The 26,687-nt window shown below is 40.6% G+C and overlaps 2 protein-coding genes and 1 non-coding gene across 5 annotated transcripts in view; all 3 read right to left on the reverse strand.

The window, feature by feature from the left end:
• The window catches only part of arhgap27 (Rho GTPase activating protein 27), a 39,710-nt gene extending 25,237 nt beyond the window's left edge, over nucleotides 1-14,473 (reverse strand). Inside the window, exons 1-3 of one of the 2 annotated variants that reach the window (XM_085466780.1) lie at nucleotides 14,408-14,473; nucleotides 12,464-12,618; nucleotides 9,271-10,087 (exon numbers count right to left, since the gene is read on the reverse strand). In XM_085466780.1, the coding sequence (XP_085322906.1) occupies nucleotides 9,271-10,029 (759 nt within the window). In that variant the 5' untranslated portion in view covers nucleotides 10,030-10,087; nucleotides 12,464-12,618; nucleotides 14,408-14,473. Of the gene's footprint in view, nucleotides 1-9,270; nucleotides 10,088-12,463; nucleotides 12,619-13,815; nucleotides 14,018-14,407 lie in introns of those variants that run through there. The other variant, XM_085466779.1, reaches the window with a different exon arrangement.
• On the reverse strand, nucleotides 13,905-14,019 carry LOC146703515 (U5 spliceosomal RNA). The gene has a single exon (XR_014922116.1). It is a non-coding gene; the product is annotated as a U5 spliceosomal RNA (small nuclear RNA).
• Nucleotides 14,474-15,172: 699 nt separating the features above from the next.
• On the reverse strand, nucleotides 15,173-25,882 carry slc68a1a (solute carrier family 68 member 1a). Of its 2 annotated transcripts, none has more exons than XM_085466781.1 (9): nucleotides 25,725-25,882; nucleotides 23,026-23,288; nucleotides 21,989-22,068; nucleotides 20,707-21,156; nucleotides 20,496-20,616; nucleotides 20,015-20,111; nucleotides 18,092-18,263; nucleotides 17,316-17,509; nucleotides 15,173-16,314 (listed from the first exon to the last, which is right to left on the reverse strand). In XM_085466781.1, the coding sequence occupies exons 2-9, from the start codon at nucleotides 23,191-23,193 to the stop codon at nucleotides 16,067-16,069; spliced, it is 1,530 nt and encodes a 509-aa protein (XP_085322907.1). In that variant the 5' UTR covers nucleotides 23,194-23,288; nucleotides 25,725-25,882; the 3' UTR covers nucleotides 15,173-16,066. The 2 variants fall into 2 exon arrangements, with proteins under 2 accessions (XP_085322907.1, XP_085322908.1); XM_085466782.1 differs by lacking the exon at nucleotides 25,725-25,882 and adding an exon at nucleotides 25,457-25,576.
• Between the last annotated feature and the right edge of the window lie 805 nt (nucleotides 25,883-26,687).

Genomic DNA, 26,687 nt, shown 5'->3' on the forward strand with positions numbered 1-26,687 from the left:
GAGAGGCTGTAGACATTACATGACTCAAAGTGCCACACACATTTGGTAGAAACTGAGCAGAAACCCAATCAAACACACCTTCTCCTTCATAAACCCCAGTGCTGTCTGACGTCACGTATTCCTTGCAACAGGTGCAAAAGACGACGGGAAGTGTCGTGAAACTTACCTGAAGCAAAAGTTTCAAGTCACCAAACTACATCCGACAGGAACATAAGGTTAAATGTTGCCGTGTGTTTCATCGTTTCCCTGCCGTGCGCATATGATCACAATTCCCCGGATCGTAACCGGTGCTGGGAAACCAGGTAGCAGCTGGAGGTTTTGGGAGTGGCTGGCAGATTTTCGCTTTAACTCCTTCCTCTCCCCAGGAAAGGTCAACCAGCTGACACAACCTGTTTGTAACCTGTTCTGGAGTGTCATCACAGCCACAGACTGTATTTTTCAAGTCCCAGAGCTAAAAACAGCCCCTCCTTCAGCTGCACTGCAAAGCCGTTTCATCCACTGCAAACCTCCAGCTCCTCCCGAAGTTTTAACCACATCTGTTTAATACAAAGGTGAACCATACGCACCTGATAAAAGTGATCCCGCACCCTCAGAAACTTTCGCTGAGTAAAACTGAGGTCTTGAATCAGCTTTTACCGAAGTATTCAAGGAACACCTCTTTTTTTTTCAGCCATTGAAATGGCATGAAGGGAAAGACCGGGCATTCATATGCTGATGAGCTGGCTCTGACACACCGCAATCAACCGAAACGGTATTCTAAGTCCTTCCTTCACTAGTGTCAACACCAATAAATGGTGGGATCTTATATCTAAGCAAATCCAACCATTCAGTGCTCAGGTTAACCAGGAACACGTTCAATAATATTACACGTGAATCTCTGTTGATCTTGGTTGGGACTAGGCGTGAATTTGATATGAGAGTGTTTTGTAGCTTCAGAAAGAGCCGCACGCAAACAGCCGCAAGGGATGTCCCTTGAGTCAGCAGGTGGGGCACGGGACAGCACAATTAAAAAGCGCATATAAAACCTGGGATGTAGACTTAGAAAGAAGTGATCGCTGAAGCTCGCTCCTCAGAGCATTATGGGTAATGTAGGCGGCAGCTTTCAAACATAGACTGTATATAAAAGCTGGATACAAACCATGTTGAAGCACTTTGAACCCACATTCTTTTTGATGACCATTAGCACTTACACCCCCGGAGAGCAGTCATTTCGGGGTAGTACCTTAGACCCCCGCGGAGTCATCATTTTGCGTTTCTACCTTTAAAAGCCGGAGAGCAGTCAAATGCTGGAAGTGGAAGCTAAATTGGCTAGTCATTCATATGTATATTGGGTCGTTACCTAGGAATTCTGGAGGGAGGGGATTGGGGGAGAAATCAACACACATGAGTCTAGGTCCTTTGTTGCTGACATTTATTGATAAAAACAGTAGTTTCATTTCATGTTATTTCCTTTTTCATTTCAAGCAAGGAAGTGGATGTAGTTAGTAAGTAAGATATTTCAGACATTATTCTGACACAGAGGAGGAGATACTGGAATTATAATTAGTATCTATGCATGCATTTGTGATTTTGTTTGACCTTCCCATTGCTCACAATTTGAATTTGTTCACACTGCAGATGAGTGTCTCAGTCCCCAAACAAGCTCTCTTTTTCGGTGGAGAAGCAGTCTCCTCATCCGCAGTGAGTGTGGAGAAATCAACACACATGAGTCTAGGTCCTTTGTTGCTGACATTTATTGATAAAAACAGTAGTTTCATTTCATGTTATTTCCTTTTTCATTTCAAGCAAGGAAGTGGATGTAGTTAGTAAGTAAGATATTTCAGACATTATTCTGACACAGAGGAGGAGATACTGGAATTATAATTAGTATCTATGCATGCATTTGTGATTTTGTTTGACCTTCCCATTGCTTACAGTACAAAAAACCAACCATTTGTACACATATGTACTAATAATAATAAAAAGTGAGTGCAACACTGCAACCCGTCACCCCGTCGTTCAGTGGTCGTTGATCAGTGGTCCATTGTGGCACCATTCAGAGCACTGGTACAATAGTACCAGCAAGATATGGGAAGACATTGCAAATGTACTTGGATTTTAGGTTGCAAGCCACCCAAAACTTGATCCCAAACTTGTCAGGTTTACTTGCAAACACTTGGAGTGTTTCAGTATGCCATCTTAGGGAGAACTCAACACACATGTAGGTCCTTTGTTGCTGACATTTATTGATGAAAATAGAAAAAAAACCAACCGTTTGTACACATGTTTACAAATAATAACAAAAATTGAGTGAGTACATTACAACATTTTCAGCAATCACTCACAATCCTGGCACTGCCACGGTATCTGTCGCCTGCATTTACCACATGTGTACCTGTAGCAGTGAACACATCGCACAGTGGCCTGATTTTTTTTGCATCTGTGTTTGACCTGACACGTGGCCCTTTTTCCAGGGCTCGGTGTGGAGGGTTGTGTCCGAAGCAACTGTTCTTTTCTTTCCTTCTTCGCAGCTACATGAGAGTGAGCCAATTCGGTTGCAAGGGCTACCAGGAAGTCCACCCGTCTTTCCTTCGTCCCGGTGCATTCTTGATACAGCACATGTGCATTCAGTGCTGCCATGTCAATCATGTTATAAAACACGGCAACTGGCCAGCGCCGTGTTCCTTTGCGGACAGTGTACTCCCGAACCATCTGGTCCATCACATCCACGCCACACTTTGTCTTGTTGTAAAGGGTGACAGTGTTTGGCTTCCTTTTGGTAGTGTTTTCGGTCTGAACCACGCTGTGCATGCTGCTAAGAATATATACTGTCTTCTTCCGTTTGGCCGCATACGCCGTCAGCGTGGCAGCAGAGGTTGAAAACACCTAAGAAATAAGATAAATTGTTAATTCCATAGCCCTTTTACACACAATGAAACACATAAACATAGAACCACAAAAGACCTGCAACATACCTGAGTGGTGAATTCATTGCGATCTGTCTGTCTAGTGGATTGAGGAATTTCCCTGCGAATCTTGTTGACTGTGCCGAGGATGGTGGTTTTCCGTCTAAGAAGTTTTTGCGCAAGTGAAAGCGATGTGAAAAAATTGTCAGTGGTAACATTTCTGCCCTTGTCCAGGAATGGTTCCATCAGCCTCATAACTACATTTTCGGAAAGTCTCTCCCCAGTGGGACGATTGGGGTCCTTGCCAAGATATGGGAAGACATTGCAAATGTACTTGGATTTTAGGTCGCAAGCCACCCAAAACTTGATCCCAAACTTGTCCGGTTTACTGGCAATATACTGCAGGAAACTGCACCGAGTTTTTGATGGGAAAAGCTGTTCATTGATGGTGATATGTAGACCAGGGTTGTAGCACGTGATGCAGTTGGTGACAAATGATCCCCACACACTGGAAATTGCTGCGAACTTATCAGTCTTTGCTCGATCACAGCGGGTGGACTTGTCATCAAAGCGTAGGTGTTGCATGATGTCTTGGAAGCGGTTTCGTGCCATAGTTCCAATTATCTGTGGGTTTCCCAGGTTTGCTGACCAGCAGTCATTTACAGATGGAACCCTGTAAACCCCCCGCAAGATGACAATAGCAATAAATGCCATTAGTTCAGGGAGGTCCATGAACCAACAAACATGCTCCGTTTGCTGTGCATGTTGAATAGTCCATTCTTGAATGCTACGAAGCATGTCAAGAGTGATGAAACACAGGAAGCTCTGAAGGCGACTCAAGATACTTCTCCTGGCCTTAGCCGTTGGCTCTCCATCTGCAGCGTACGGTTCTATAGGGGTGAAAGGGAGACGGGTCCCCACATGTTCTTCACGCCACACTGTGCCATCTTTCGCTGTCTCAGTCCCCAAACAAGCTCTCTTTTTCGGTGGAGAAGCAGTCTCCTCATCTGCAGTGTGAACAAATTCAAATTGTGAGCAATGGGAAGGTCAAACAAAATCACAAATGCATGCATAGATACTAATTATAATTCCAGTATCTCCTCCTCTGTGTCAGAATAATGTCTGAAATATCTTACTTACTAACTACATCCACTTCCTTGCTTGAAATGAAAAAGGAAATAACATGAAATGAAACTAACCGGAAGACTGATCAGACAGCTCTGAGTCCGAATCCGGCTGAACTTCTAGGTCTTCTCCATCCGAGTCACAAGGGTCGACTTCCGCCAGGATCATTTCCAACGCCTGCTGGGTGGTGAGTCTTCTCTGCATTTTCTTTCCTTGGAGAGGAGGTCCGTACACCACAGGATTCTTCAGGGCAATGAAGGGTTAGGCTAAGTGCAGTGAGATTGTATCATATATATACCCTTGATCACAATTGATCAGTGGGGTCAGGTCACACTGATCAGCGGGGTCACACCCCCGTCGTTCAGTGGTCGTTGATCAGTGGTGCCACAATGGACCACAGAACGACGGGGTGACGGGTTTCCTGCAGTATATTGCAAGTAAACCTGACAAGTTTGGGATCAAGTTTTGGGTGGCTTGCAACCTAAAATCCAAGTACATTTGCAATGTCTTCCCATATCTTGCTGGTACTATTGTACCAGTGCTCTGAATGGTGCCACAATGGACCACTGATCAACGACGGGGGTGTGACCACATAACAATGCAACCCGTCACCCCGTCGTTCAGTGGTCGTTGATCAGTGGTGCCACAATGGACCACAGAACGACGGGGTGACGGGTTTCCTGCAGTATATTGCAAGTAAACCTGACAAGTTTGGGATCAAGTTTTGGGTGGCTTGCAACCTAAAATCCAAGTACATTTGCAATGTCTTCCCATATCTTGCTGGTACTATTGTACCAGTGCTCTGAATGGTGCCACAATGGACCACTGATCAACGACCACTGAACGACGGGGTGATGGGTTGCAGTGTTGCACTCACTTTTTATTATTATTAGTACATATGTGTACAAATGGTTGGTTTTTTGTACTGTAAGCAATGGGAAGGTCAAACAAAATCACAAATGCATGCATAGATACTAATTATAATTCCAGTATCTCCTCCTCTGTGTCAGAATAATGTCTGAAATATCTTACTTACTAACTACATCCACTTCCTTGCTTGAAATGAAAAAGGAAATAACATGAAATGAAACTACTGTTTTTATCAATAAATGTCAGCAACAAAGGACCTAGACTCATGTGTGTTGATTTCTCCACACTCACTGCGGATGAGGAGACTGCTTCTCCACCGAAAAAGAGAGCTTGTTTGGGGACTGAGACACTCATCTGCAGTGTGAACAAATTCAAATTGTGAGCAATGGGAAGGTCAAACAAAATCACAAATGCATGCATAGATACTAATTATAATTCCAGTATCTCCTCCTCTGTGTCAGAATAATGTCTGAAATATCTTACTTACTAACTACATCCACTTCCTTGCTTGAAATGAAAAAGGAAATAACATGAAATGAAACTACTGTTTTTATCAATAAATGTCAGCAACAAAGGACCTAGACTCATGTGTGTTGATTTCTCCCCCAATCCCCTCCCTCCAGAATTCCTAGGTAACGACCCAATATACATATGAATGACTAGCCAATTTAGCTTCCACTTCCAGCATTTGACTGCTCTCCGGCTTTTAAAGGTAGAAACGCAAAATGATGACTCCGCGGGGGTCTCAGGTAGAAGCCTTCTTGACTTGACTGCTCTCCGGCTTTTAAAGGTAGAACGGTAGAAGCTGGGAATTCCAGTGTTAGGGAGCTGTACTACGAAACTAGTTCAGCATAGCTTAGCTTTCTCTGCATTAGCTGGCTCGACAAAACCTAAAAACAAAACAATCCTGTGTTGTTGTAACAGGTTACATATGTAAAATAATTGTATTCCTTCGGCACAAAATCTCTATAGCACTTAAAACATGCTCTGAGCCTTACATGGTACAGGTAGGTTACCATAGTGATTTAGCTAGATTAAAAAAGAGAGCTAAACCTTTAGTACTTCTTACAACAGATGTTTTTTATTTCTCAAATAGCCCTCAGCTCTCGGGATCTATGGCCTCAAAAACGTTCTGATCAGTTTATGATGTCATTTGCTAGTTTAAAGTTTTACTGAATACAACATGATGAGCGTTTTATGCATTGTGAAACCTGTTAGCTAAAAGATCATGGTTACCCTGTGACTGACATTTCACCACCATATGAATATGGAGATGTAGAAGGCAGTGGTGGCAGGAGTCCACGTCCATCTTTTAAATACAGTTTAGGCTTTAATGAAGGTTGGCTCCTAAAAATAAGTTCTCCCATTTCTGGTTAGAATGGATACATATGCATTAATAGTACTACTAAGGTATTACTAGTATAATGGGGCCCTTTTTTGTACAACACATTCTTCTCTTTGATTTTTTTTGTGTTCCCAACAGTACTTAGGTACCTTCACTGTTTTTAGTTGAATCCTTAACGCTAGTAAGTTCAGTGGTTTTACAGTTACTAGTTCCAGTTCAGGTATTTTCACAGCTTTTGAAAGATATAATAACAGTAATATAATAATATGTTAAGTCATGTTGCCTGTCGTTGCCTGTAGGCTTTTTTGGGGTGCAGCATGTAAGCCTCACCTTTCTTAACTCAATTCAAGCCTCCACACGATCCTATTTCTGCCCGTGTCCCGTGGGATTTCCCAAACAATGGGTCTGCTCGGCTCATAGGTTTTCTATTTAAGGAGCAGGCCATTTAAATCTGGATTTTGCCATGTATTTTATAAAAATCAGTTAAGATTACAGTTTTAGATGCTCTAGAATAAAAAGACAAGACAATATGTTAAGGATAATAAATACTGAGATATGTACATGTTTGCAGGTTTAATAACAGTCTGCAAATACTGTATGATCAATAACATCAACAGAACTGTGCTTCTTTATTTTTGTTTTGGGTCTTTTACTTATATATATATATATATATATATATATATATATATATATATATATATATATATATATGTTAATGTTAATGATCTCAGTGAGATCATTAACAAGACTGGCTACGGATACCGACTACGGAACGGAGCAGTTGTCAGCCACCTCCTGTACATGGATGACATCAAGCTGTATGCCAAGAGTGAACGAGACATCGATTCACTGATCCACACTACCAGGCTATACAGCAATGACATTGGAATGTCGTTCGGACTGGAGAAGTGTAGTCGGATGGTAACAAAGAGAGGGAAGGTAGTCAGAACTGAGGGGATTGAACTACCAGAAGGCAACATTGCAGACATAGAGGACAGTTACAAGTACCTGGGGATCCCGCAGGCAAATGGGAACCATGAAGAGGCCGCTAGAAAGGCTGCAACCACCAAGTACCTGCAGAGGGTCAGGCAAGTCCTGAGGAGTCAGCTGAATGGTAAGAACAAGATCCGGGCCATCAACACATACGCCCTGCCCGTGATCAGGTACCCTGCTGGGGTAATAAGCTGGCCAAAGGAGGAGATAGAAGCCACTGACATAAAGACAAGAAAGCTCCTGACCATGCATGGAGGGTTTCACCCCAAGTCCAGCACCCTGAGGCTGTACGCTAAGCGGAAGGAAGGGGGCCGGGGACTGGTGAGTGTCAGCACCACAGTCCAGGATGAGACAAGGAACATCCAAGAATACATTGGGAAGATGGCCCCAACTGACCGAGTGCTCAGTGAATACCTCAGGCAGCAGAAACCCAAGAAAGAGGAGGGAGACGAGGAACCATCATGGAAGGACAGGCCCCTGCACGGTATGTACCACCGGCAGATAGAGGAGGTGGCTGATATCCAGAAATCCTACCAGTGGCTGGACAAAGCTGGACTGAAAGACAGCACAGAGGCACTAATCATGGCAGCACAAGAACAAGCTCTGAGTACAAGATCCATAGAGGCTGGGGTCTATCACACCAGGCAAGACCCCAGGTGCAGGCTGTGTAAAGATGCCCCAGAGACTATCCAGCACATAACAGCAGGGTGCAAGATGCTAGCAGGCAAGGCATACATGGAACGCCATAACCAAGTGGCCGGCATAGTGTACAGGAACATCTGTGCCGAGTATAACCTAGAAGTCCCGAGGTCAAAATGGGAGATGCCCCCAAGGGTGGTGGAGAATGACCGAGCTAAGATCCTGTGGGACTTCCAGATACAGACAGACAAAATGGTGGTGGCTAACCAACCGGACATAGTGGTGGTAGACAAACAGAAGAAGACGGCCGTAGTGATCGATGTAGCGGTTCCGAATGACAGCAATATCAGGAAGAAGGAACACGAGAAGCTGGAGAAATACCAAGGGCTCAGAGAAGAGCTCGAGAGGATGTGGAGGGTGAAGGTAACGGTGGTCCCCGTGGTAATCGGAGCACTAGGTGCGGTGACTCCCAAGCTAGGCGAGTGGCTCCAGCAGATCCCGGGAAAAACATCGGAGATCTCTGTCCAGAAGAGCGCAGTCCTGGGAACAGCTAAGATACTGCGCAGGACCCTCAAGCTCCCAGGCCTCTGGTAGAGGACCCGAGCTTGAAGGATAAACCGCCCGCAGGGGCGTGCTGGGTGTTTTATATATATTAAAAAAAAATATATATATATAAAATATATATATATTAAAAAAAAAAATATATATATATATATATATATATATATATATATATATATATATATATATATATATGTATATGTATATATCTGAATAATACGTAATGTCACACAGTGTGTTTCTCAGCACACTTGCTTTTCTACTGTTTATAGTGGACAGAGAAGAGATAACTGGATAAATCTTTCTATGGGAATTCAAGTTTACTAGTCTGAGAGTTTGAGATGTTGAAACTGATGTTTAAATGCTAGTCAGTTCTCTTCTCAGTTCTCCTAAGAGCAGGAAGTGAAATAGTTAGAGCCACAGATGGGCCGAGGCTTCACCTGGGATCCCCAACATGCAGCAGAAGTTCCCAGTGTTTTTGTTATGTTCTCTCTGAAAATAAAGCAGCGCTTCATTGCACATGTTTCATAAGTGATAACCTCCTCTTATGCTGCATAAAGTGAAACTTCTAAACTAAGTCTAGTTCGTCGTGTTTGTTGCATAAAAACATGAATACAAGCATTTTCAAGGCACATTTTTTGTGGCTTTAAACGTGCATTGATGCAGTGCTAAACAATAACACAGTCAAACCTGCAGTGGGGGTTAAAGCTTTTTAAAGCACTGTAATGTGTAAGCATAGCTGCCATACCTTACATGACAAAATTGCACCCTCTTGTGGCAGAAAACCCCCGTGTTCATCAATTGAGGTGATACAGAATGAATGAAGCATTAAAAAAAGTATGTGGGTCTTACCTGCTCCGTAGGAGGTACTTGTATGGAATTTTTTTCTGCAGTTTGTTTGACACTTTGCCTCTCTGGGGGATGCGTGTCGAGTGAAACTAGAGGAGGCGGAGGCTCGGGAAAAGTGTCAAATTCTGTGACGATTAGCTCTGGTATGGTGTCATATGTGGGTGGTGGGGGCAAAGGGAAATCCATATCCTCATCATGTGCAGAGGTCTGCTCTGCAGTATCATCCTGCAGTGAGATTTTTGACTCTTTTTTTTCTTTTATGACCTTTGGCACCAGATGAGGTTTTGCATACACTTGGGTGCTTTCAGCCTTTGGAGGTGCCGAGTTGTGCGTTTTTACATTATTCAGAGTGTGTACAAAGGTGCTGTTAGTCTGTACATCTGTCTTCACCTCTGGTAAGTCGTCACCGAAACCAAAAGTGGAGAAGCGGTAGGTCTCTTTTGGAACATCCTGAGATGATGGACGACTCTTTGTTGTCCCTTTACGTGGCTTTACGTTGGTCATATCCACTGGCTTACTAACAGTCAGACCCTGAGCTGAATTCAGCTTATTAGGACGAAGATGGTCTCCACCGGTGGCCGAGAGCTCCTCCACATACTGTGCAGGAATATAAAAGGGCTTGGTGTGCTGGTCTTTGCGAACGTGCCACCAGTGATCATTAGTCTTGGAGACCAGGATGTAACTTTCGTTTGGCTTTATGGACACTCGGCGACCATCTTTCGCTGTGTACTCGTACTCAAACTTCACTGACACGTGCTCCATGCTCTTGTGCAGGGCATCAACTCCCAGTTAATGTGGACGCACAGGGAACATTTTGAAACTGGAAATAGAGGAAATGTGATGTTAGGGTGGGTGTCAAAAAGTGTTCAGAGTTCATTGCTTGTTTTTGTTTCGTGATCCCATTTCACAAGATTGTGTGAAAAATCTCTCAAATTGCCCCCCCCCCCCACACACACACTATATATATATATATATATATATATATATATATATATACATACATATATATAGAGAGAGACACAGATAGATAGATATGTGTATATACATAGAGAGAGAGAGAGGAGACTATTTTTTGCATGTCTTCATAACACTTAAGTGCTTAGTGTGTGTTGGTTGTGGGCTTTTTTGCTCTGACAACCCAACACAATTGGTAAAAAGGAAATGAACTACTGCTTAGAATCATGGTGATGATGTTGTATTTCTTGGGGAAATACAACATCAGATGCACAACAACACATGACACCTACGCTGTGTCATTGTTTATCTGACAAACAGTCACAAAATGCAGCTGCAGTGCGTAAAAAAATTAGACACACTCTTAGGACTTCCTGCCAAGTCTGTGAAGGGTTATACAGCCATTTCCAAACAACACCATTCTACAGTAAGAGAGATTACTCACAAGTGGAAAAGATTCAATCCCCTTAACACCTAGTGTAACATATTTGATACAAACCAATCTTTGTGCGCTTTTGAGACTTCTACATCATTAGAGTCCTTTATTCTCTTAAAATACTTCCTCAATCAAATTCTAAGACATTTAAAAAAGGAAAAGAAAAGAAAATAACAAACAAATTGAAAGCCATATATGGAAATTAAATTTCAAGAAATTTTTTAATCAAATTTGTCAGATAGTTCAATAAACTCTCCAATTCGAATTTTCTGGGAATGAATTCAAATGTCCGGCTTTAAGGGCTTAAATATTAAAGTTCATGACAGTACAATTAGAAAAAGACTGAACAAGTATGCCTTGTTTGGAAGGGTTGCCTGAAGAAAGCCTCTTGTCTCTAAAAAAGAACACAGCAACGTGGCTTAGATTTGAAAAGTTACATCTGACCAAACAATATGACATTAGGTAAAATGTCCTTTGGACAGATGAGACCAAAGCGGAGATGTTTAGCTATTGTGCATAGCATCATGTTTGGGAAAACCAAATAAATGGGCACAAACATCTCATAACTGTCAAGCACGGAGGTAGATGGATGAGGATTTGGGCTTGGGCACCTCACAGTCACTGAGTCACCCAAGAACTCCTCTGTACACCAAAGTATTCTAGAGTCAGATGTGAGGCCATCTGTCCGATAGATAAAGCTTGTCTGAAACTGGGTCATGCAACAGATCAACGCTCCCAAGCACAGCAGCAAATTTACTCAACAGAATGGCTGAAAACGCGAAAACATTCCAATGGTCTAGTCAAAGAGCAGACCTCAAACTGATTAAGATGCAATAACGGGAGGGCTGTGTATAAACAGAAAGTGGGCCAAATTTTCACCACAATGATGTGAAAGACAGAGTGATACAGAAAAGCATTCAAAAGCTATTAAGTCTATGTAGTTTTCCATATTTTTCCTCATTTTGGATTCGTTTTTAATAAATAATGTGATATGGGTGCATTGTTGTTCATCTGAGGTTGTATTTCTCTAATTTTAAGACCTGATAAAAATAATGCTACATAGCTGTAACATCTATATTCTTTTTCTTCTTTCATCGAGCACTCAAAGCACTTGGACCCATGTCTGCCTGTCCAATAATCCATTCATGGTTAGTGTTTGACATTATTATGTTAATACTGATTTACCAGAAAGGCTAATGCAGTTCCAGTTTAGAGTAATGAGCAAAAGGCTGGCAGAGATAAAAGCCTCTATGTGTGTGCGCAGAATTAGACAGGAAATGGAAGTTGCTTTCCATTTGCTGCAGAGCAACTTCAACCTAAACTTGAGCTTGAGCAGCAGACTGAGTAATTGCTTAGCCACAAAACAGGAAGCCTGCACCGTCCTCGTCTCAGCGTCAGGCAGACGTCACTCAGCAATCTCAGTTTGCCTGTTAAAGGCTATGTTTTTGCTACGGAGGACTCTGAATGTTTACTGCTTTTTATTATCTTCTGAAGCACATTTTAAACAACAAATTTAGTCATACTAAAAACAAAATAAAACCACAAAAGACAGTCGTATTGCTAATAGTGCTAGCCGTATTGTTAAAATACACTGCTTTTTAAAAGAAACTCCATAATGCCAAATCATACATACACTCAAGGCACATAAAAATGCAAAATTATAAATAATGGGGGGAAAAAGTTAACCAACATGGGTAAAATTCTCATATTTTGTCTTCTGGCATATTTTAAAGTTCAACATTCAACAATAAAATCAAACCTAACCCTTGAATTTCACACTTTATAAGTTAAAATTGGTTTACTTGCCTCATCTCTGCCTCCCAGCATTCCCCGACAGTAGTTTTTCAGTCTCGCAGCCTTGAAGCGGCACCTAAGTATCTAAACAGCCGGAGCTCAACCTGCTGCTTACATGTATCATTTCTGCTCGTTTGCCTCCCTCTTATTTCCTGTTCTGTGTGCCTCTGCGAATGCACCGAAAGAAGCAAATGGTGAGGCATTACAGCACAAAAGCCACGAGAAATGGGAAGTCTGACTTTAACCACACTTCCCAGTGTTTTCTTTAAATGTGCTTTGTTTTCACAGAAAATTGCTCACAAAAAGCCAATGGGATTGTCCGACCAAGTGCTGACTCAGTCTGCCATAATATTTTGCAAACACTGTGAATAAATAAACGTGGTAAACATAGAGTTTTAAGGACAGTTTAACTCTTTTCTTATTGAAAATAACAAAGATAGTTTAATGTTTTATGTATGTGATGGGAATGCAAAAATGAAATCTTTTAAACTTAATAGAGTATGTTACCAATAGGACCATAAGACAATACTTTAGAAAAGCAGGGTAGTTATGTGTGTAGTTGTAGCTTCATGTGTATATCTTTAAAACCAAGTACGCCCTCTGCTGGAATTTTAGGTTAAATAAAATACACATCTAAGTCCAAATGATGATTTCCTTACTTATTTATTTTGTCTTATTCGCAGATTTGGACTGGACTAAACTGTGAATCACTGAAATACTGCGGTCTCTCTTATAAACCAATTTAAACCGTGTTTATACAGAACCGAGGAAAGAAAAAAGACACGAGATCTGAAGTAGATCCAAGGCAATCACATTTCTGTGGATTACATTAGACACTGAAAACACTCATATCTTCATTTACGTCAAAAATACCGTCGGTGTCGTTTTTATGTTGCATATTTCCTTACACACGTGCTCAATGTGGTAACAATAAAAATTAAGACATCAAAAACTATCTAGGTCTTCAGTGTGTGAAGCAATACAAACAAACCTTTAGTAAGGTAACACAGTTGTTAAATAAACGCCTGTGAATTTTTTTTAAAGGTTTTGTGTCTGTTGTTGAATGCATTTTAAAGTAATTTGTTGTTTTTGTTTAAAATCAGCATTATCAATTGCGTTAAATCCATCAGTTTTAATCTACTTTATATGTTGATTGCTTAGTTTGCTTCTGGTAAAGACATCTTGAAGAGGTGAGGCTTGCAATTATGAGCCATAATTTATATTTTTATTCACATTTTTGTTAGCATTTGTACTAGAGAGAAAATTCAAATGTGCTCCTGAAAGATAAGAATCATTTTGTAAGTTAAAAGCAAGTCAAATTCGGGTGATCCGGAACTACAACATTGTCGGTTAATACTACTTACTGATATAGATAGTTCCGCGTTAAGTTCACTCAAACGCCGGGGAACATTATTATGCTGAGCAACGTATAGTATTTTTTCACAAGTACAGAAGCCCCGCGACAAGCAGGGCATCAAAAAATTAGTTATAACTCATATTGTTCCTCTCCACGGAAATCTTTAGTAAAAGGCGAAAGATTTATACGATCTGAAGAGAAACATGAGTGTACTACTGAATGTGGTGACCCGGGGAGGTGTGATTTTCCGACATACCCATTACACTCACGGTGTCGTTGAGCTGAACTCAAACGTGCATAGTTTGAATACTGTACTTTGGGATCTACTTTATATAAATATACAAAACACTTTATATATATTTAAAAAATCTATATGAATTGCTTTAGAGCGAAAACGTAGGTTTAAAAGGAGTTGGCGTACTAGGCCCGATGCATGATGGGTAATATTCTATTTCAGGCTAAAATACTGCACTCGGGAAGCTTTGCTAGGTCTGTAACTGAGCAGAAACGATACTGTGACTAAATTAATTATTAAGTGATTAGAAATAAGGAAAATAAGTGCAAAAAATAGGAAAAAGGTTTACGCAGGCGCAACACACCGTTAGGATGGGCTTTGGAACGAGAGAAGTCCTTCCTACTACTTCCGTCTTCGCACAGCTAACCGCCCCCCTCCTTTTAAGTTAAACGGTTAAAAAACAAAACAAATAGCGTAAGAAACTCTTTTAGCGATCAAAATCATTTTTGTTTGATCCTCCAATGGAGACTCTGGGGTGTTTCCGGCCCTTCCTATCACAAAAATATGAATATACTTTTCTATTCTATTTCTATTTTGAACCCTAAAGAAAATCAATGTTTCAACTGCACTAATTTCAGCTTATGTCCTATGTACATTTCATTTTACGATCATAAATCCTGATTAAGCTTTGAGGTTATCTGCCTGGGTTACTGTTCGAGTATCACACAAGCACAAGAAAATCAGGGGCCCAGTACTTCAGTATGGAAAAAAAATCCAAGTTTGTCATGGATGGAAAGTAAGTGAATGTGCAGTAAGTGAATGGATAGATATAGATGAATAGATTTTTTTCCTGAAAGAGAAATAGCTTAGTAGATTAGTTCACCAGAATATACAAAAAATTCTCCCAAATTCAGGGCGATGTCTTCTTAACAAAGTACAACAAATGAAATCAAATGCAAAATTTTCAGTAGCTCAGAAATCAAGAAAGGCATTAAGGGATGTCTTTAAACCTGAAATACTTGACCCAGTTATCTTCAAATTAACAGCAGTGACCTTTGCCTGACAGGGCTATAAATGATTTTCATATGCAAACTTTTTGGTGTATATTTAAACTGCGAATGGTTCATCACACTGTTAAGGTTTTTATTTCAAGTTTGTTGTGTAGTAAAGAGCATAGAATAACTCCCAATTTAAAATAAAGAGTTTGATTAACTCTCAACACAGAGGTTTATTTGTGGCACTGTCTCACATTCTTTGTAATCGTCTGGAAAAAAACAACTGAAAAGAGAATTGAGTGAGTGGCTACTGGCATAATTTCCTTGTTTCAGTTTCCATCACCACAGGACTAAAAGTAAAATGTTAGAAGTACAACGGACGAACGGCAGTGTTGTGCAAATGCATCATCAATACTGACGTATTACAAAATACAGTTCTCAACATCAAAGTGGCATTCTGTGTGAAACATGTACAGCAAAATGATCAACTTGTGTTTTCATGCAGTATCAACAGCACTTTCAACACAACGTACTTACATTGGAAATTCTTCATCAACTTGTTAAGAAAAGTTAGAAATCAGAACCGGAGCTCTGTTGTAAACCTACCCTCCTTTTGCTTTTCCAAACAGGCTGACGGTGCTGACAATTTAAAGATCAGCAAAGACGTTCAGACTGCGCTCAACACCAGAATTACACGTAAAGAGGGCACCCGATCTCTTCTCCCCTTGGTCCAAAAGATTGATTGGTTTTACTGATGTTTTGGTCATCGGTTCAAATATAAATATACTTTATTATTTTAATATAAAAAGAATAAGGCAGATTTCAACATGTTCATTTCCACATGGATTAGTGAGCCCGCTGTGCATTTTCCACTGTACACAAAGCCACATGATCTGTAAGAGTTTATTGCACAGAACGCCAAGCTGCAGAAAAAGGGCGGAGCAGCTCATCTTCTTCCAAGACATTATCAAAAAGGACTGTAAAAGCTAATGACGTAAAAGTGTCCATGTGCAACTTCGCCCAACAGTTCATATGGCCTTGACATCGATAAGGTGGCCTTGCTGGGCCCCCTGCCGCAGGGCTTTGATCCCTTGCAGCTTGCGGCCATGAAGCGTGAAGCGAGACCAGGCCACCAGCTGGAGCAGGGCACAGGTGATAGGCACAAACACCAACATGTAGAAGCAGCCCAGGCGTAGAGGCGGATTCCCTGAGCTGGAGGCGACGTGAGACCCAGAAACTGAGTCCTTGACAGAATCTCTCTCAAAGATATCATAACCTGGAGACGACAAAATTAATCACATTAAATTTGACTCTTTTTTTCCTGAAGCCATACTTAAATATGAAAACAGTAAGAGTTAATGAGGATCCTATTGATGAAAGAAACTAAAGTAAAACTAGTGAGGCAAAACAAAAACGTGTCACTAGGATATATTTTAAGAGCACGACTGGCATAAAGCGATGCTTGTCTAACAGGTTATATTTGGGGAAACTGGTTTGTTAGCCTTAAAAAACACATCCAAAGAGGAAGTGAGCAGAGACCATAGAAAAGTCAGTAACATCCAGCTATGATGGGTGAATTCATGCAAAGCTGGTGTCGCAATTTTCCTAACTTTGAGGCAAGTGACTGATAAGTACGTGGCTTGGCTCTGGATACACCCCCTTTGGCTTAGATCGTTTTTCCTATCAGCAGAAACAACTACACTGACTCTGTCCAGTTAAACAACCTCATCCAAGTCTTAGTAAGAAGGTAAATATACATGTTTACAATGTTTTTTTTTTCTTCTTAAAATTACATTAATTCTTTGTTGGCTGCCAGGTCACTTGTGCTGACCGTCCACAAATGGGCAAACAATTAATGCAAAGTTAAACAAGTCTGCAAAACAAGTGTAAAACAGATTGATTTTTTTTCCTATCCTATTCAGGTTCTAGAAAACTAAATAAAAAAAAAATGAGATTACAAAAGAAGCCTGTTTAATCAGGTAAATGCCAAAGATTTGATGAGTGGCTTTTTTGTTTTGTTTGTCATTTGCAAGATAAACTAACCACAAAACAGCAATTTATGTCATCTGTCTAGTTCAACTTGTTGTGCAAGTCACACACATGTATTTTAACTCTAGTTGAACGCTCAAAACTTTATCAACACACATATCAACAGAGTGTGTGAGCCTGTAGTAATTTGTGTCAGCTTGGGAATCGCACATGAAAGCAGCGCCTTGGAGCAAGCTTGGAAAAACCTGTGTCCTCATGAGGTCCAAGGCTGAGAGTTTCTGTTTGTACCTGTGTAAACACAGAGCAGCCATGTGCCAATGAGTGGGGCGAATGTCTGCCCGGGTTTGGTCATCAAGGCAACCATGCCGAAGACGAGAGCAGAGGCGGCTTGCTGACGTCGGTTTACCACAAAGTCCTCATCCACCAGATCAGAAATCACCAGTTTCAGGAGTTTGCATGTCCCCTCGGTGAACACGCGGTTACTAGAAAATGGAGACGTAATGTTACAGCGTGGAAACATCAGCTGTAATACAGGTTATCATGCAAAAAGCCTTTGTTCAGAGCAGTCAGAGCATGCTAAGGTGTGTCCGAGTATGAAATACAGTAACAACTTCATCACTTTTAGCTGGAAAGTTTTAGTGAGCTTCACCCACAAGTTTAACCACTTTACCACAGCTGTGACTAAAATTATCAATGAGCTATGAAAGCACTCAAATGCTGTTGATAGCTATAAGAACAGCAAGACCACTAATAGTCTAAAAACTGCATGAAAATCAATCGCTTGTGGCATTAAAATGTTATATGTGTATATGGGACTATACAGATAACACAAATTTACAATTACAGTTAAGAGTAGACCAATTTCAGAATTGTGGCTAATTTCTAGAGACAGCATTTATAACCCCCCTCAAAAAAAGGGTCTCTGCAAATGGCATGCCCAAAGGAATTCTGGGTTTGTGTATGCAGCTTTGAAAATGATAAACCGTTAAAAACAAGCACAAAAAGAACCAGCCAAACTGCCACACATCCATGAAGCGTGTGCAGATGTGTGTGCACGGCCATACCTAGCAATGAAGACACACAGCAGATAAATGTGGTCAGCCCCTGCTAGCAGCATAGCCACACTAAGTCCCAGTTTGAGCATAAATAGCCAGCGGATAACCTGGTAAACCCCGTAACGCTGGCACAGTGTCAGGAAATACAAGTTGTTCAGGTGTGGAGCAATATAAGAGATTCCTGTGTGGAGCAGAAGCAGAGCTGCGTTAAAAATTAAAACTATAAAACAGCAGAAAAATAATTTGAGAGAAAGCGAGTGGAAAGCCAAAAAACCCCAAACAATACAAATAAGTAAAAATTTTGCAATTCATTCAAAGGTTCTGGTGCTACACATAAGTAAAAAAAAATGTGTGGTAGCTTTTATTGTCATGTCTCAGATTTGGAATCACTTGCCTGAAGAGATCAGGCTTGCAGAATTAGTAACCACCTTTGAATCACTTCTTATAGACTAGTTTCAATGTTTTTAAGGGCCTCACTAACAAAAATATATTGCTCAAAAAAAATGAAATGCAAAGTCTGTTAAATTTCTGGGACATCAGCTTGTCTAGTTAGAAGCATAAACTGCTGTGAAACAATTTCAACTGCTTGTTTGCAAATTAAATTGGCAACAGGTCCACCAAAGATATGGCTCTCCAGACCATCACTGACCCACTGCTAAACTGGTCATGCTGGTTGATGCTGCAAACAGCATAACGTTCGCCAAGCCTCTTTCATACCATCTGGCCCTCATGCCACCTTCATGGAGTCAGTTCCTGAGAGTCTGATCAGAAACACGCAAATGAGTGAAGTGAAATCACTGAAGGTCATTCTACGCTGCTCCTCATGTTCTTTCTTGATCAAAAGAGCAGATGCTGGCTTGTCTACTGGGTTGATGTCTGCCCAGTTCTCCTCATATAACAACCCTCTCCTGCTACCTCCTGTAAACTATTGTACAGTTAGTATTGTATAGTTATAATTATAGTATTGTTAGTTAGTAATTAGTACCCTTTTATCCCTTAATTTTACAAAAAAATCTAGCATGTTATTTATTTTTAAATTCTAGTTTTATATATCTTGGAGATATATCTTTTATATACTTATAAATGCACCATAGGGAGGCTTGGGGTGAAACAGCATTTCGGACAATAAAGCTCTTGAATCTTGAACTTGACACAGCAAACCTGATGTGCATCTGCCATCCTAGAGGAGCCAGACTCTGTGTGCAAGCTACGTGTGCTGCAGGTACCATCACATGCTAACTGAAGTGACAAAGACACCAGGAAAAGCAAAACTGGAGAAAAATCAGTCAGCATATAAGGAAACAGCACTCCTCTGTGGCCACAAGGTGCAAAATCATTCCATTTGTGGGGTTGTTGTCTTGTTTTTGACTCTCCAGGAACACATATTCTCACTTGAGTTTGAATCCAAGCAGGTGAAATAGATTCACAGTGGTTCATGCTTTCTACCTAGACAGATGAATTTCCCAGAGGTTTAACTAACTTTGCGTGACACTATGAAGATCAAGTGCTCACTTCATTCTTTTCAAATGAGTTTCTTCTTTCATATAATTGTTTAATTTTTTTTTAATAGATCAACCACTTATTTTCTGTGACTTTTATTTAGTTCTCTTTCTGCATTTGCTTTTCTGTCAAAGCAATCTGCAAACTATTTTCTTAAAGGTGCTATATAAATAAAGGTTAATTATATATTTTAATATGCCACTACTCATGGTTTAAATGTATGCATTGCAGTGTGTTTTCCAAGCATTTTTCCTAACATAACAGTGTTAAACATTAAAATAACTTCTTTATTTTAATATTCCTATTGGTAACTTCCTATTCACTAAAATTTAAGTCACTATATCAAATATACAATTTCTTATCTCTTGCTGTGCAAAGCATCCATTACAAACGCTTGTGTAAATCATTTACTGCATCTCAACTGGATCTTACCAAGTAAAATTGAACCCGTAGAGGCAGAGATGTTGTCAGATAAGAGATGTTCTAAGAAAAGAGGGAAGAAGTTGCTGTTGAAGTGGCAGTGAAACACCTGCAAACAGAAGCAGAAGTGACAGATAAACTAAGATGATTATTTTATTCTAAATTAAAAGTAGTTTGTTGCTTGGACCTGTAGCAGTTTTCTTTAATTAAACACCAAGAAAACAAATGAAATGTTTTCTGATTTTAGTGCGAGCAGGAAAACCACAAATATTTAGCTAATAATATTAATTATGAAAGTTCAACAAGTGTCATTTACAAGAAGGGCTGCACTTCATGTGGAAAGACAAACACTGGAGGGCAGTCTAACTTTTATCTTGCATTGTCTATCATTAATAACAAGAACAAACTCACTAAGACTGTAAAGGTTTGTACTAAGATTGCACGTCAAAAACAAACATGGGCTCACACGGCTTTAAGACTTTTAAAGGCTGACCTGAATCAGGTTCATTGACACGAACCACATGAAGTTCCTGTGTCTGGACAGCTGCTTGAGATACTGTCCAATAGTGACAGGTTTTTCCGGGTGGTTAAGTGGAGCGTGGCCAACGTTTAGTCTGTGATAACAGACACACACGAAAAGATGTGAGAAAGGAGAAAACACAGTATGAAAATTTCTCATATTATTCACACTTTTAAATTCTTACTCTTTGAGTGCTGATGCATCATCTTGTTTTGGATGGATTTCCTTTATAAAACGGCGCTGGAGCATTCGAGACACTAAGAAAAACCCCAAGACGGAAAAAGCTGCCAGAGTTACACAGAAGATACGGAAGGAGTAAAAGTCCTCTTTATCCCAGAAAGAGTAGGACAGAAAGACGGAGAAAGACCCCAGAGCGCTGAACACCGAGCAGTGAAAGTTGAGGCGTGTGCGATCGGTGGCAGATACAGCGAGGTCCGCCAATAGGGCGCTGTGGTGGAGATCCACCATAGTGAGAAAGCCATCGTAGAGACACAGGCACAGCAGGAACTGCAGGCCTGGACTGGCCCAAGCCACCCAGAAGGCCAGGAAGGACACAGCGAAGAGAGGACCATTTGTGGCGAGGGCCTTCAGACGCTTCAGCACCACCTCTGGATTTGTGATCTGAGAGCCGGCTCTGGGTGGAAAAACGAAACACATAACAAATCTTTAGACGCGTTTTGTGATAATTAACCAACTTCCCTGGTACAGACAGACAGGTTATTGCAGACAGCCCCGTATATCATGATGTCAAGCAGCGGAGAGATTCTTAAAATAAAAAAGGGAAAAAGTGCGTATCTCTGGCATAAAAAACGTGTAGTTGTATTAAATGTAACAAACTTCAACAGAATGATGTGACCAGCTTTATAACATCACTGCCTTAGAACAACACAGAGAAGGTTTGCTTAGTGATATAACAATGTAAACACAGAAAGCAGACAAATGTTTGACAAAGTGCTCTGATGGCGTCAAACACTTGGGTGTGTATGAGTGTCTAAGAGATACTTGGCTAGTATGGGTGAGAAATGAGAAGCGATCAGAGTCCGAATGAAGATTATATCTGGAATTTTAAGATCATTCTACAAAGATGACTTTATGTTGTTGAATCAGGAGTATCTCTCCAAGTTCGAGGCAAGTAGATGAACTGTGCTGACACATAACAAGAACTATGAGGTGTCTCTTCAGAGAAAAAAAACTTCTCTTTTTCGAAAGAAGATGTGCAACCGACAAAAATATCCCAGAAAGAACTAAATTCTATTGCACAACATTAGTGTCTCTTCCAAATGACTCCAACTACGTAAATGACCTTTTTTTTGGAATATCTATTGTGTGTGGTCACGTCAACATTTCTAAAGCCTGTGCAAACAGTTAACTTGTTTTTCTGCAGTCTTTTGCACATTCATAAACAACTATTTACAACTGTGTTTGTTCCACAAAAAGTAGAAGAAAGTAAAGATGCAGATACTCACTGAGGAGAGCTGAGAAAGGCGCGGTCACTCAGCCAGCCGAAGAGAGGGTCATTCAGACTGTTCCAGATAAGGAAGACAGTCTTTGGAGCAGCAGAAAAATAATGTTAAATAAAAATCAGTGGATGATGGTGCATACAGGATTACCATTAATCTTAAATTGGTTCCAATACAGAATCTGTTCTTCTGTGTAGTTTCAACCTTATTGTTTTGCCATAATGTATTTTGTTTCATTTAATTTAACTATTTGCTTTTATTTATGCTTTTGTCTTATTGGTTTTATTCGGTGTTACAGCAGCACAAGACAATGTGTTGTGTCCAATGACAGTAAAAAAAGACAGATGTAGCCACCATGATGTCATCCATTGGTTTGTGGAGTCCTGTTATGAAACCTGAAGCTTTTCACTATCTAAGAGGTGGATCTGGCTGTGATACTGCTGGATGCTCACTGGTTAACGACTTTTCAATCACATGTTGTTAGCCAAGTCCTCAACTTACTCTGGATAATCCTCTTTTCTGACAACAAAAATGGCCAAAACATACAATTTTGGATTTAATTTTGTATTCAGTCTGACCTGAAATGAGTGACTGAGCCCATAAACTCATCATGAAAGTGTTTATAGAGTTACGGGGCAATGGTGCTTTTCCCATAAACTTCTATAGGACTGAAAGTTATTTTGCAACCACAGGTTATCACCCCTGGTAGCATTAATAATAAATACAGGTTTAAGGCCATGTTGTTTTCCCTTTTAGACCCAGAAGCTGCTATCAGTAAAAGAAAGATCCATTTTTCACTGTCCAAGTTTAGTCTCATGAAGAGCTGACAGACTTTACGATAAATAAGTTATATTTCATAATGAAGATTTCTGTTTTTCTGGTACAAAAAAAGGTAATTAAATAACAAAAGCAAAACGATGAGCACACTCTCAGCGACACTGGACTGGTAAATTAGAGTTGGATTTCTAATCTGAATTAAACATCCAAATTTAAATCACGTGTTTAATCTCAGAATCACAGTTTCAGGCATTCTTTAGACTCACCTCTCCCACCCAGAAGGAGATTTTATCGATCTTGTAGATGGAGACAAACATCTCCACGTAGTAGAGCAGGAACACATTGTGCAGGATGGATGTAAACAGAGCCAAAGAGCCATAGAGCAGCGCAGTAGAGAGGACACCTTGCCAGCAACCCCAGACCCTTGTGCCCATTCTTCTTTCTCAGTCTCTCTGCTCCGTCTTTCTTTTGTGCCGAACAGCAGTCATTTCACAGCCTGGCCGCCCCAGGGTTACCACCTCATCATAACCTGCAAAAAATAAAACAAACAAACCACACAGCACAAGTAAATGCATTTAGATTTGATAAAAACATACAACAGATAAACTGTATTAGCTCATAACGTCACATTTATGAGCATTACCAGAAATTGCACTGCACCTTTTTAACAGTTAAATCCCAGCTGAGCACATCAAAATAATATTAACATTCCCGTCAGTCTCCCCACAGAGTCTGAGCAGACCAGAAAAAAGTGCTGTTTTCAAAGCAATGGTGCACTAGGTACTCATTAAAGTTAGTTAGGTTGTGGTACACTGTTCCTTTCCTCTGTGAGCACACGCCCAGCCGACTGAGAGTAATACTACTTCTCCCAGCCAAATATGACCACTCCTTTGAAAACTCCATCTCACTTACCTCATAAAAAGCTGACCAAAAGAACAAAGTAAACATTTCAGGATGAGTATTTTCACTGCTGTGTTGCCCTTGGGTGTCATATTCAAAACTGAAGTGTTGCACTGTTTATGCTATTATAATTACAAAAAACTTTCAGAAAAAAAGAAAAATTAGCTTGAAAAGGAAGCATAATGAGCTTCTTTCATCAATGCAGATATATATAGACCTTAATACAGACTTTGCATGTACATGCAAATTTACTGTAGGTCTTGGGAAATGTTCTTTTTGGCCACCTTGCGGGTATCAGTGCATCCAAATCGCTGTATACAATCTTCATACAGTCACACCCATATTTCTCTATAAATTAACATGAGGTATAGAGGAAAACTCAGTGGTGTTTTTCTAAGAAAGAAGCCTGTACAGTTCAAATAGACCGTATGTTGAAGGTTCATGGACAGAGTGAAAGGGGAGAGCCTTCTTACACCAATATGTAAGAAGGATGCCACAGGTAGGGACAGGAGCAAAACGTGTGAAATGCTGTGGAGGTTATGTCTTGGGGATGAATTTCAGCTTGAGGTTTTGGAGATCTTGTTAAAATTAAAGGATTTATGCACACAGGAAAGTACATATATTGATCTACCGTGCAATATCATCTGGAATGCACTTTTTTGACAACAGCTTCATTTTTCCAAATTACAATGATCCTAAGTACACTACCAGTGTAGTAAAAACATACCTGGATAAAAAAGAAAACAATGGGACACCATCAGTCACGGACTGGGATCAACATTTCCCATTGTTATGGAAATATATGAAGAAATGAGGGACTGCTACAGCACTGCAGTTTAAAGATGCGCTAAAATATTCTAAGACAGCCTCCTTTATTTGTTCATAAAAACAGTCTGAGGAAGTTCTCAATGTGTTTGTAGACTACAAACACATTCAGTACCTTCACGCACACCTTGTGAATGAGGTCCAGAGTTTCCATGTTACACCCCCTTGTGAATTACTGTCTCCTTTGTTGGCTGTTCTATTCTCATGTCCCGAGTGCATTCTCATAAGCAGCACCCCAGGGAAAAGAATTTGCTTAAAAATACCAGTAAGCACCTCTCACTTCATGCCTGACTGCCACAAGCTCAAACTTGCACTGATTACATCCTGTCACGTCTTCAGTGGGGGAGAAAAAAGTAATAGTTAAAAAAAACCAAAAACAAGGCGATATGATATTTTCCATCAGTGTACTGTCTAAGTACAACCAAGATAAGTGGGGCAACCTCAGTGGAGTGTAACAAAGAGCTCCCTATCAGATCCAAGCAGGTAAAAGCAGGATATCTTTCAGCTGGCTGTGCCATATCACATCTTTAACACTTGTGCATCTTACCAAAACAAAAGTGGTGTACTTTGCAGCAGATGATAGTGCCTGACAACATCTACAAATATCCCATTCATGTCCTCTCAGGCACGGCATATTTACCAACTGTTTTCTCCCCACCTGCAGGGGAGCCCACCTGTTGTGTTTACAGGACATCACAGATGTTTTTTTACCTCACCTCACACTGCAGACAATCATTATAAACAGACTTTACAACGGTGTTATAATGGTTAGGTCAAACTGCACACAATATCTTCCTCATGTGACAAACACGTATTCAAACAGTTTTATAGCCTCCCGAGCTAGTAAAGAAACTACAAAATGAAGAGGAAATAAGCCTGACACTGACTAGTAGTGACTAAACTTCTTCTGCTAAATATACGACAGACACAGAAAGGGCGGCGTTGCTGCTCTAAAAAAGACATTTAACTTACTATCAGTAGCTTATTAGCTCATTCACAAGCTCGGCTCTCGATTGAACTCGCTCATATTACAAGTAGTAACGCACATGCGTAGCAGCTGATCGATTAAGAGCAATACTGGAATAAGCTCTTATCTGGGCGTTAAACGTCCAGCTAATCGATAGCGCTAGCATTAGCTAGCTGGTTAATAATAACCTTATCGTGCTGCCAAGCAGGAAATTAACATATTAAGAACTGGCTTCAAGTGTATTCACGACAGAGTACCGACCGGGTTACGTACCGTTAAAAAATGTGTTAACCGAAGAGAATAAAGCGTGTTTGGCTTCGTGGGAAATTAACGTGTTGGCGCAGCAGCTGTGTCTCAGTCCCAGACAGAGAGCACGTCATGACAACAGTCCGTACTCACACCGGTGACGACTGCGCCGGGTTTGTGAAAGGGTTTCCCAGCACTGGAGGCACACTGATAAGAGCTGCAGCGCCACCCAGCGGCACAACGACCAGATGCACTTCTGAAACATGTTCAGGGACATGGAGCAAGCATTGAAGCCAACTTTGGATTCCAGTATAACTTGCAACGAGTTACATAAACCTGGCCCAAAAGCAGTTGTTTTGATGGCAGCTGTTTTGATGGCATGATTTTTTAAAAATGTAGTATTTATACATATCATACATCAATACACGGGCACAGAATAGAATAGAAGTAATTACAAAAAATATATATAATTTCACAGAAACCTTTAAAGTATCTGATATTAAATTGGAAATGAAGCAGTCAAAGCTTCTTCACTTAAAAAACAAACAAACACATTATTGTTATTATTATGTTTAAATAAGGATTACATCTTAAATGTCCAGCACACCTGTTGTTGTCGCCTTCCTATCTGTCTGTTTCCCTCAGAAAGATCCTCCTTTCCCTCCTTTCAGTGCCACTTGCCAGCAGGCCTACCACTTCTACAGTATGTGTTGCACGTAGATTTCAGATTGCTCAGGAAAAATATGCTTTGTGATTCATCACCCCTCATGGGTGAGGGGGTTGAAACATGACATAGGAACAGACCAACCGACAGACATGACTGACTGGGGGAAAACACAAGGGGAAGAAAGCGAAGCCAGAAGTGAACAAGGGGCCAAGGTAACTTAAGAGGAGAACAAAAGGACTAGACAGGGGACAGAAGGAGACAAACAACAAGCACACATGAGACGGAGACACCAGGGAACACAGAAGAGAACAAATCAGGGAAGA

Source organism: Copadichromis virginalis, linkage group LG8 (genome assembly GCF_057382275.1).
Source record: "Copadichromis virginalis isolate Kocher_CV1m ecotype Utaka linkage group LG8, C_Virginalis_male_GT1.1, whole genome shotgun sequence".
Classification (NCBI taxonomy): Eukaryota; Metazoa; Chordata; class Actinopteri; order Cichliformes; family Cichlidae; genus Copadichromis; species Copadichromis virginalis.

Bases quoted from the DNA above. Each gene is read 5' to 3' on its own strand.
- slc68a1a (XM_085466781.1), bottom strand. From the start codon at position 23,193: ATGGGCACAAGGGTCTGGGGTTGCTGGCAAGGTGTCCTCTCTACTGCG. The intron at 22,069-23,025 runs GTGAGTCTAAAG...GCTGCTCCAAAG, and splicing joins TCTCCTTCTGGGTGGGAGAG to ACTGTCTTCCTTATCTGGAA. The intron at 18,264-20,014 runs GTAAGATCCAGT...TGCTCCACACAG, and splicing joins TACGGGTTCAATTTTACTTG to GAATCTCTTATATTGCTCCA.